General features: G+C 50.6%; 1 protein-coding gene across 1 annotated transcript; it reads left to right on the forward strand.

The window, feature by feature from the left end:
• The first annotated feature begins 6,693 nt into the window (after positions 1–6,693).
• Positions 6,694–10,988, forward strand: LOC125535834 (uncharacterized). Its single transcript, XM_048698905.2, has 10 exons — positions 6,694–6,998; positions 7,088–7,212; positions 7,353–7,457; positions 7,584–7,675; positions 8,082–8,156; positions 8,259–8,328; positions 9,771–9,872; positions 10,213–10,327; positions 10,443–10,505; positions 10,648–10,988. Exons 1-10 carry the CDS (start codon positions 6,836–6,838, stop codon positions 10,728–10,730), a joined length of 993 nt encoding a protein of 330 aa, XP_048554862.2. The 5' UTR covers positions 6,694–6,835; the 3' UTR covers positions 10,731–10,988.
• Positions 10,989–12,064: the final 1,076 nt, after the last annotated feature.

Genomic DNA, 12,064 nt, shown 5'->3' on the forward strand with positions numbered 1-12,064 from the left:
GAGTGCGGCGGGGCGAGGCTAGTGGCCAAGGCGTCCTGCCGGCGGCGAGCACGGCCGCACGTGGAGGCCCGGCGGGGCTGCGACAGGTGGGGCGCACGAGGCGCGGTGCAGGTGGGGGCACGAGGTGCGGTGCAGGTGGGCACGAGGCGCGACGCAGCCGAGCGCGGGGAGGAGGCCGCGGCGCAGGAGGGCAAAGCCCTGGTGCGTCCGGGGAGGGCGCGGTCAGCGCCGGCGAGCACGAGGCGCTGGAGGCGAGGCCAGTGGTAGGGAAGCGGCGACCGGGGCGGGTGGCACGGGGCATGGCGAGCGGGAGGTGCGGGTGCTGCAGGGGGCCTGCGAGCACGCAGGGGCGGGCGACGGCGCGCCGCTAGCCGCAGCAGAGCAGGGGAAGGGGATGCGGTGCGCGGGCGGCGCACGGGGCAAGGGCGGCAGGAGGGTGCGGGGCGCGGGGTGAGCGCGTGCGGGGGAGCGGGGACGCGGTGAGCGGGCGCTAGGCGAGCCGGGGCGAGGCCATGCGCGGACCGGGCGTGCGAGCCGCGCAGCAACAGCGAGGCGTGCGGCCGAGGCGCGGCGCGGGAGAGAGGGCAGGGGAGGAGCGCGACGGAGCTCACTGGAGCCGTAGGGATAGGGCAGCGGGGCGTGGGGTGGATGACGAGGACGAGGCGGCGAGGGGGAGGCAGGCCGGCGGAGAGGAGGAAGCAGGCCGGCGAGGGAGGGGCTCTGGCGAGGCGGCGTCGATGGCCTCCAGGCGGCGACGGGCGACGGCGTCGGGTGCGCAGCGAGGGAGAAGGGGATCAGGGCTCCTCCCGATCCAGATCCAGAGCGAGGGGGTGGGGGCGAGCGAGTGGGGAGTGGGGGGGAGTGTCGGTTAGGGTTTTCCCCCCTCGTGGGGATAAGGCAGGGGCGGGTCGGCCGGCTGGGCCAGGTGGGCCGGCCTGGCCGGTGAGCTGGGCCGTCTGGCCCAGTTGGCCAAGGGGCCTTTTATTCTTTTTAGTTTAGTTTTGTTTTCTGTTTTTGTAGTTTTTTTATTTTTATTTATTTTCTTTTCTGTTTTAAATCATTTTAAATCATCTAGGCATTTTATAAAAATGTGTTTGCTTTATTATAATTACCCTGGCATTTAACTGCACACTCCGAACATTTTTATTTCAATTTTTGAAAAACTTTTATTGTTGACTTTATTTTAATTTTTGAATTTTGAAGCGGTTTTGAATTAATCCGAGATTAACTACAGTGACAGAGGTGACGTGGCACCATTAACGTGAGATTACTGTAGCATGATTATCTGGGCGTTACATCAGTTCGGTCTCACCGATGGGATCTCGATCTCACCGAGATGGGCTTGCAAACTCTCTGTTACCTATTGCAATATTTTTGGTCCCACCGAGATATGCAATCGGCCCCACCGAGTTTGCTTGGCCAACTCTCTGTTTCGCTTATTACCCAAATCGGTCCCACCGAGTTTGAGTAATCGGTCAAACCGAGTTTTGGATTTACCCTAACCCTAGCACATCGGTCCCACCGAGTTGATCCAGTCGGTCCCACCAAAAACCCTAACGGTCACTAGATTTGCTGAATCGCTCCAACCGAGTTTATCAATTCGGTCCCACCGAGATTGGCAAGTTGTGTGTAACGGTTAGATTTTGTGTGGAGGCTATATATACCCCTCCACCACCTCTTCATTCGTGGAGAGAGCCATCAGAACAAACCTACACTTCCAACCTACTTTTTCTGAGAGAGAACCACCTACACTTGTGTTGAGGCCAAGATATTCCATTCTTACCATATGAATCTTGATCTCTAGCCTTCCCCAAGTTTCTTTCCACTCAAATCTTCTTTCCACTAAATTCATATCCTGTGAGAGAGAGTTGAGTGTTAGGGAGACTATCATTTGAAGCACAAGAGCAAGGAGTTCATCATCAACACACCATTTGTTACTTCTTGGAGAGTGGTGTCTCCTAGTTTGGCTAGGTGTCACTTGGGAGCCTCCGACAAGAATGTGGAGTTGAACCAAGGAGTTTGTAAGGGCAAGGAGATCGCCTACTTCGTGAAGATATACCGCTAGTGAGGCAAGTCCTTCGTGGGCGACGGCCATGGTGGGATAGACAAGGTTGCTTCTTCGTGGACCGTTCGTGGCTGGAGCCCTCCATGGACTCGCGCATCCGTTACCCTTCGTGGGTTGAAGTCTCCATCAACGTGGATGTACGATAGCACCACCTATCGGAACCACGTCTCAAAAATCTCCGTGTCTCCAAATTGCGTTTGCACTCCAATCCCATCCTTTTACATTCTTGCAAGTTGCATGCTTTACTTTCGGCTGCTCATATACTCTTTGCATGCTTGCTTGATATGTATTGTGTTTGTTAAACTTGTGTCAAAACTCCACTTCAACCTAAAGAAATTAAAAACTACAACTTTTAGCACTTAGTGTCTAATCACCCCCTCTAGACACATCTTCTCGATCCTTTCACCTTTTATTTTACTTTGCATCTTTTATTTCTCTTTATCATAAAAATACCAAAAATATTATCTTATCATATCTATCAGATCTCACTCTCGTAAGTGACCGTGTAGGGATTGACAACCCCTTATCGCGTTGGTTGCGAGGATTTATTTGTTTGTGTAGGTGTGAGGGACTCGTGCGTGGCCTCCTACTGGATTGATACCTTGGTTCTCAAAAACTGAGGGAAATACTTACGCTACTCTGCTACATCACCCTTTCCTCTTCAAGGGAAAACCAACGCAAATGCTCAAGAGGTAGCACCCATCAGCACAGTTGAAGTTCCTGCGGTCTAATAAGACGAAAACATGGAAATATCACCGCATACATGCACATTAGCACCCGTGTCAATCAACCAATCAGGAGAATGACATACTGAAAGAATAGTGGGAAATATACCATACCCGACATCCTTCATGTCAATGTCTCCAATGACAACATTAGCAGTCTTGCCGCCTTTCCCAGGATGACGCTTGTCATAGCGATTAGGGCAACTAGGAGCCCAATGATCAGGATCCCCACACACATGACAAACACCTTTCTTCTTGTCATTCTTCTTCTCGAAGTTCGTGTGTTGCACAACCTTGTTCTTCCCATCGAACTTTGCTTTACCATCAAACTTGCCCTTGTTCTTGAACTTGTGGGGCTGGAAGTTCTTCTTCTGTACTAGATTGGCACTAGATCCTCCCTCAATACCTCGAGCACGTGTGTCCTTTGCTCTCGCCTTTTCTTCGACATCAAGAGTACCAATGAGATCCGGAACGGAAAACTCCTGTCTCTTATGCTTCAGCAAGGTAGCAAAGTTCCTCCACGAAGGAGGAAGCTTGGTGATGATACCTCCGGCAACAAACTTGTCTGGTAGCATACAGTTGAAGTGCTCAAGCTCTCTAGCAAATGACTGTATCTCATGAGCTTGCTCAACCACTGAGCGCTCTTCAGTCATCCTGTAATCATAGAATTTCTCCATGATGTACAGCTCAGTGCCGGCATCCGAGACCCCAAACTTGACCTTGAGTGCGTCCCACATATCTTTTCCATTGTCAATTGACGCATAAGCATCAACTATGTTCTCACCAAGAACACTCAAGAGAGCAGCCTTAAACATAGTATCCATTTTCTGATAAGCTTGTTCCTGCTGGGCATCAAACTCCCCTTTAGGCTTGCCAAGTGTGGCGTCATAGCAACTCATGGTTTGAAACCATAAGACTGCTCTCACGCGCCACCTCTTATAGTGGATACCCTCAAACATAGAAGGTCTCATGGAAGCAGCAAAACCACTTGGGGTAAATTGCCTATAATAAGGTTTTTGGATTGTTGGAAATATGAGCAATTTACCAAATAACTTTGCTAACAGAAATACTAGATAAAGCATGACTAATATAGCAGAGATAAAGCAAGTCATGCAATCTGACAGAGAGAAGGTAAATAGCATCTGCATATATGAACTTGAACTAAACACAACTAGAACAGACACTAAATGAAGTTGCATATATGAAGTAGAACCTAACATATGTAGGGCAAAAACTAGAGCAAAGAACTGTGGCAGGACATCTAATAGAAAGAGCAAGAACACATACGGGACAGTAGCAGCAGAAGCACTGGACTTGGGGTCGACATCCTCTCCATCCATGTCGTTGTTGAGGTTGTCGACGTCGGGGAAGTAGTCGTCGGAGTCCATGATGAAGAAGCTAGTAGTCGCGCGGAGCGCTCCCCAAAAACCTTATCACCCTTCTCCCGTACAGGACTCAAAAGGTGCGGTTCCGGAGGCCTACTGTCCCGACCCGCGGTGCACGCCGCAAGCCGTGATGGGGAAGATTGTCGCAGCAGCGCAGTGCTCAGGAACCTTGTGGCGAGAGGAAGAGGGTCTTCTGATGTGTCTCTTTGAAGAGGAGCGACCTCTCTTATATAGGCACTGGAGAAGGACGAGAACAGGCTGCGACGGGAGGTGAAGCAATGAAGGAGTCTCCACTACAGCGAAACGTTTCAGTTCCCGTGTGACCGTTCATATACTCGTCATGCATGGCAAAAATTTAGACATCGGCTCGGCTCATTCCCGCAACCCGCGCCGCGCCGCGCCACGGCGGGGCGGGCGGCGGAGGAGGAGAGCGCGTGGATGTCCCTCTTGTTCTCATGCTCATACATGTGGGGAAAGAGCCTCCCTTATAAAGAGGTTCAACTCCCTCTAAAATAGCAATGTGGGACTAAAATTTAGTTCCACCTCTTGCCTTGCACGAATGGGCTGCGTGGGCCTCTAGGATTTATTAGGAATTTATGAAACCGCTATTGGGCTAGGCCCAAAATAGACAAAATTCCAGCATCTTCTAACGACCTTTCTGTCCCTAGTGGCTCATTCTCGGCGACAATCAGTTCGTATCTTTGCTATCGTTTGGACCCAATAATGATCTTAGATCTTGTATCAGGGCCCCCTTGGATGTTCTGGGACCTAGTTGTAATTTTACCTTTTTCTGTCCTGTCTTGAGCTTTATACCATCCTTGTTGCAAAAATAATGAAGGCGTTGGGTCGTTCGTGATACTACCATGTTAAAAAAATCCAGAAATTTTGTGGTGCAACTGCTTTAAGAATGATGTTGAGCTTTTTAAAATGGCCCTGGTATTGCCCTTGTTGGGCATATGGGTAGTTCTTTCATATCCAGTGCATGCAATCCAAGGATTCAAGCATATCTGAAACCCTCTTTGATTCTCTAAGAGCTACTAGTCTTGCGGTGTCATTTGGTTCTCTCGTGTACCTTGGTCCAAGCACTTTAACCACTGTAGTAGCAAATCTGATTGTGACTTCGAGATGTGAGCTTTCAGACATCCGAAGATCCTCGTTCCACGAATCCGTGGTCGTGTCATAAGCAATCATCCTCGTAGCAGTCGTGAACTTCTGGTAACCAGATAATCCAATGCAGTCAACGACATCCTTCTTTGGCTTGAAGAAATCATCATAGGCCCTGAAACCTTGGTAGATGCATTGGAACACATGTTGCTGCATCCGGAATCTACGGAGTAAATAGGGTTCGAATAACGCATCGGGAGGAAGTAGTCATCGTACAACATCATATGCCCCTTTGCCTTCCACCGACTCCACACTTGATGTCCCTTTATTGAGCACTTGTAGTTGAGAACATGCTCCTCTGCACACTCCGCGTCTTCAATAATCGCACTCATCATCCTTATCCAACGAAGATTAACCCATAAACTCAGCGTACTCCTCGTTTGAATCCATCTTGGTTGCTTCAAAGTAAACAACGAAAGCGACAAAAAATTGACTATGGCATTTGTCAAAACACATGTCGGGCATGGTGTTCGCCATGGACAACGTCGGCAGGGGCGGAGGGTTGTTGGGTGGTGACCGATCCGGGGTGGAAGGGCGGCGTAGGCAAAGCCAGACGAGCATCTAGGTGGAGTGTCGGAGGTCCAGCAAGGCCCGGGAGGCGTCTGTGATGGTACAACGGCGGCGGCGAACTCCGGGAGAATGGATACAAAGCACAAGAGGATGTCCACTTGTTGAAAAAAAGAGGGCTTCGGGTGGGTTTTTTGGCTGGGCTTTGTCGTCGTCAAGTCCAACGTGGCGGATGTCTAAACTCCTCGAAACCTTCCCTAGTTTGATGCACGTTTACGGGATTCTCAGGCGTCTGAATCCGTTCGAACAAATTTGATGACCGTCGTTTGGATGATCAAATGGGTGTGGAGCATCCGGTCCGGATATTTGAAGGCGATTTGATGATCCGCGTTGAAGTTGCCCTTACCTCTTTTTGAAAGAGAAGATTAATCAGACCGTTCGAAGGCGCAAATGAGCTTACAACGTGCGCAAAGGAGGAGGTGGCAAAGGGGAATCTGCTTGCCTGTCCGTGTCCGCAGCTGCGTTCACATTGCCGGGACTGAAGTCAAATTCAACAGCCCTAATCCTCATCTTTTCCAGACAAAAGTTCCTGTGATGATCCTGGTACTCTCACGAAGCAAATTGGGTAATTGCTTGCCACAAGTAGGCAGTACACTGTTTTCCATCTACAGAAGTGATATAAATTGATAATACGTGTGCTTGTTTCTTCTCCCAATCGTGTGGATATATCATGCAAACTCAGATGTGCGGTCAGCAATGGCGTCACTGTCTGAAGAATCTTGAGCCATTCACACATGGTTCCATACTCCCATGCTCCTATTAAGTGCACTACTCAGTACTCAGAGACAGCAATACTATAATTATCGAACGAGCTCAGCTCAGCTCAGCTCAGCTCACTGGTAGTACTACGTGGCTGCAGTGCAGAGACGGAAGAGTTCACCCGTCACTCGCTAGCTATCTCCTTTCAGTCGAGTCACCGGCTCACCGCCATGGCGCTCAGCCTCCGGGCCGCCGCGTCTCTCGCCTCTCCGCCGTCAGGCGCACTTCCCGGCCGACGCCCCGCCTCGGTGGTCCGCGCCACCGCGTCTCCTGCGGCGCTCGACAAACGGAACCGGCGGCGAGAGCAGAACGTCTCCGGCGAGTTCTTCGTCGGTGAGCTCCCTTGTCCGACCTCAGATTCAGTATAACTGTGTTATGTACTACTTTGCGCCTGATCTAGCCTGACGCGCGTGCGTGAGCAGATCACCGGTGCATCGACTGCGCCACCTGCCGGTGGATGGCGCCGGAGGTGTTCAAGAGGGCGGACGGCATGTCCGCCGTGGCGGCGCAGCCCAGCTCCGAGGAGGAGAGGACCAAGGCACTGCAGGTAACAATATTACTACTGCTAGCTGCAACTAATCAGTGTAATTTGTATGCGCCACACTGAAGGCTGACAAAATTTCCGTTTTGCTTTCAAGAATAGTTACTGAACATTTGAGTTCGTGTTATCTCTGTACATTTTTGCAGGCTTTGCTCTCTTGCCCAACAGCCTCCATCCACACCGACAAGCCCGCGAAGGACATTCTCCAAGTGCAGAACACGTTCCCGCTCCCCATCGACGACGATCTTCCTGTACAAACATTTTCATATATGCTCCCTCTTTAACTTCCTACAGTAAATACAAAATTCAGCACCCATCTATGCTCCATGTTTTTACCGTGTTGGTTAATCATTTTTCATATATGTGATGTGTTTCAGGGTGTTTACCTTTGCGGTTACCATTCCGAGTCCTCATATGGAGCAACATCTTATCTCATAGTTCACCCAGAAGGAAACATAATGGTTGACAGGTAATTAAATTCCAAGCAACCAATGAAGCCTGGCTACAAGGCTGCATATGTTTCTGATAAAAGATTAGTTTAAGCACAAACTAATACTACCTCTGTACCAAAATATAAGACGCTTTTGCAGTTCAATTTAAACTGAAAAAACGTCTTATATTTTGGTACGGAGGGAGTAGTATTGAAACAATTTGCAAAGCATTCTGACATGAAGGAAGTAAGCAATAGATCCCCGTAACACATATCTGTAGTTTACCCGTTGTTTGTTAATTGATTTTTGGTCGGAACCTTGAATCCTTGATGGACACATAGTGATATATTTTCCTGTTATAGTACTCTGTTTTAGCCCGTAGATGGACAAATAGCAACCGAATATATTTGCTGTAGTTGTTCTGATAACCTCTTAATGTTTCAGTCCAAGGTATACGCCGAGACTGGTGGACAAGATTGAGAAGCTCGGTGGAGCGCGCTACATGTTTTTGACCCACATGTATGTTCAGACTTACACAGTTCTACATTTATCTAATCATTTGTGCATTTGTGGACCTTTTTATTAAGGAGATTGAAGAGTATCTGACCAATTACCAAACAGTGATGATGTAGCGGATCATCGGAAGTGGGCCGAGCGGTTGAAATGCGAGAGAATCATCCATTCAGGAGATGTAAGAACACCCGTAGAAAGAAACTTACTGGAATATCCTACATGATGTTTTTTTTAGAAAAGGAGGATGGCCCCCGGCCTCTGCATCTGGGAGATGCATACGGCCACTTTATTGATTATTCACGAGGACCTTACAAAGTATTACAACAAAATGACTGAATCCGCCATCTTGGCAACATATGCCACTACTCCTATCCATATGATGAAGGGCTGCTACCTGGGCCAAATACCCGGTCTACTCACCTAAGCCTATCATCAAAAGCCAGAAGCCCCAGCCGAGCCACATACCGGGTCTGGGGGATAAACTGGTCTGACACACTTACATGTGTCGTCGCCGCCATCTTCCACAGGTCCGTCTTCAGAGCAGATATTGAGACTTCTACCTTGTCAGGCCACGCCGCCATCGACGCCACCTTGACGCCAGACAACTACCTCCACCTGCGCGAGTCCATCATCGCGCATCGGGCGCCGAGTCTCCATTGCACCACGCCGCCGAGATCCGCCGTCATCAATGTGAAGGATGAAGTACCGCTCCACCAAAAAAGGCGCTCGCTGGTCCCTCGAACCCGTGTACGCCTCCAAAAATGACGCCCCCAAGGAGGAAACGACACCAACGCGCCGCCGTCATCCGATCAACTGATCTAGGGTTTCCCCTGGAGGTAGCGGATAGAGGTCTAGAGCTTCTCCACGACGATGCCTTCAAGAAGGTAATGACACCTCAGGGTGCCACCAACACCGGTCTTGGCATCAAGCCGAGCACAAGGTTTTCATCCGGATCCGCTCGAAGAACCTTCATCACGTACTGTGTGCACGGGTCGCCGCCGATCTGAGCCGCCGCACATGGAGCAGGCCGCACCGGCCAGATCAGATCTGTCCGGAGGGCACAACCCGCATGGTGCCGACCCAACCACCAGGCCCTCCATGCCGCCACCGCCGATCCGAGGTCAGATGTTGTGTCGCCGCAGACCCAGCCGCCGCCGCCGAACGCCGCCACGCAGCCCGAGGCAGGGCCGGCTGCCGCACCCCACCATCGCCGCCCTTGGCCGAGGCAGCCGCCGCGCCGCCGCCGGAAGGTAGGCCCGCCGCGCCGCCAGGCCAGATCGGCCGTGCCACCCACGCCGCGGGGCTCCGCACCGCCCGCACGGCGCAGGCAAGAGGGAAGACCCCCGCCACCGCCATCAGCCCCGGGCTATAGCCGGCGGCGTCCTTCGGCGGCGGCGGAGGGAGGGGAGGACGGATGGGGACCCCCGGCGGCTAGGGTTTTAGATCCCGCCCGAGTCGCCCGAGCGGGGGCGACGCGGGGGGCCTCACCTCTGCCTCTAACCTCCTACATGATGTTTAGAAGGATATTCGTAGTCGTATTACAATTCATAGATTCTAAAGTTGTAATTTGTTTTATGATGTTTGCCCTGATTATCTGCTGCAATAACCTTGCTGACACAGGTAGTGGACATTACTGCTGATGTCGAGTGGAAACTTACTGGAAGCGGTCCCTGGAACATTGGAAATGATTTTGAACTTATCCATACCCCAGGCCATACTGAAGTAAGAAACTCAATTCAGTGAATAGAATTACATTGAATATACTTCTAGCCTTTTGTTATGGAGAAGTTTATGGATTAAAGAGGAGTTGGGCTTCTGGCTAGCTGGCTGCACTATAAGGTTATAAATATAGTATAAGATTATCAAGCCCATTCTCTCCAGTTTTTCTTAAACTTTAGAGAACTGTGCTCTTGTACGTTGTTCTTTGGATAGACAAGATGGATGGATGGTAAAGATGTCATTAATTCGTGGTCATTTAGCAATAATTATGTTGCACCATACTGATCTTCTCCTACACATCTAAGGTAATATTCACTCATGAAAATGAAAACATTTTATGTAGGGCTCGGTCTGCTTGTTGTACAAACCGCTAAAGGCGCTATTCACTGGTGACCATGTCGCAAAATCAGAATATTCAGACGAACTGAATCTCTTTCGGATGTACAGCAAGCAATCAGGTAGTACAATCCACCCTTCTCCCTAGACTTCCTATCTCAAGTGATCAAGGCCAATATTCAACTGTACCAGAGTTAAACTTAAATCCTGATCAATGTATATATATCTGTTGTGCAGTGAATTTGCAACTGGATAGTATGAGGAAGTTACTGGACCTAGATTTTGAGTGGTATTTACCTGGTGAGCATCCCTTCATTATTGCATACAATTGCGTTTGATACCTGGATTCAGTTTGATACCTGGATTTGCAAGCCATCCATAAGATATTCGGTTCAATTGCGTTCCTGTAACTTGAACTAATTAGTGAGTTATCTTTTCCCAGGGCATGGCTATCGAATCCGGTATGAAGATGTACAGGCAAAAAATGCAGCTATTGAGTCTCTCCTAGCTAACTACAAAAACTAAGGCGCATCTTGCGATCACATGCTTCCCAAATAAGGATTCCAGAATAAAAGGACCAGGTTGATATGAAGTCCCAGTGTCCAACGAAATAATGATCGATGCTTTTACATTTGTCCAAACATCATGTATTGTGGTACTTCATAGTATCTCTCTCCAAGATGTACATGGCATGGGTATCCTTATTTTTTTAGAAAAGGAGGATGACCCCCGGCCTCTGCATCCGGGCGATGCATACAGGCACTTTATTAATTATTCTCACAAGACCTTACAAAGTAATACAATAGTAAGACTAAAGCCGCAGTCTAAGCAACAAACTGTCGCTGCACCTATCCAGTTGATGAAGGGGCGCAGATAGCCTGAGCCTAATACCAAACAGACATCGCAGCCAAATCTAACATCTAAGACCTGAGGTCCCATCCAGAACGCCTGTCGGGCATGGGTCTCACTGGTCCGGCGTGCTCTCATAGGCCGCCGCCGCCAACTGCACCGCTCCATCTTCAGAATTGTACTGATGCATCAACCTTGCTTGGTCGAGCTATCGTCGACGCCACCATGGCGCCCAACGGCACCTCCTCCCTGCGCGCAAACAACAGAGCACGTCGCGGTCGCCACGGATACACCTCAGCACCATGCTGCCAAATACCACCAACCGACACAACTTGAAGTCTCTGGAAGATCTATCGTGTGTAGCACCTGCCGACCAGGCATGACAAAGCGTAGCACCTGTCGGTCAGGCATGATTTGACATCTCCACCGAAGCTCCGTGCAAGACGAAGCCGCTCCACCTCCTGCCTCTGACTTCCAGCTCTGCTCCACAAACGATGCTCCCAAGAGAGAAACGACACCGCAGTGCCGCCATCGTCCGATCTGGAACACCAGGTCCTAGGGTTTCCCCCGGAGCAGCACGAGTGGGTCGACAGTAGTTACACGACGATGCCTTCATCAAGGTAACGACGTAGAACGCCGTCATCGCCTGCCGTCAGCTCGGTTTTCACCGGCAACCATGTCTCCCCAACTCGCAGCCGGGACTAGATGATGGATCTCGAGATCGAATCACCAAGCCTCTGGCCGGCCACCTCCGACGAAGAAGATGACCACCACCACTAGCTACATCGGCCAGAACAGATCTGCCATGTGCCGCCAAGCAGTCCACCAGGCCCTCGACGCCGTCGCCGATCTAAAGCCAGATGACATGCCGCCGAAGACCGCATCACGCCGCCGCCCGATCCAGGCCAGCCGCCGCAGCAGCCGCCCGTGGCCCGAGGCAAGGCCGACCGCCGCCGCCGTCAAAGCCACCGCCGCCGCTTCTAGATCGGCCGCACCTCCATGCATGTTGG

Source organism: Triticum urartu, chromosome 2A (assembly GCF_056163025.1).
Source record: "Triticum urartu cultivar PI428250 chromosome 2A, HENAU_Tu73, whole genome shotgun sequence".
Lineage (NCBI taxonomy): Eukaryota > Viridiplantae > Streptophyta > Magnoliopsida > Poales > Poaceae > Triticum > Triticum urartu.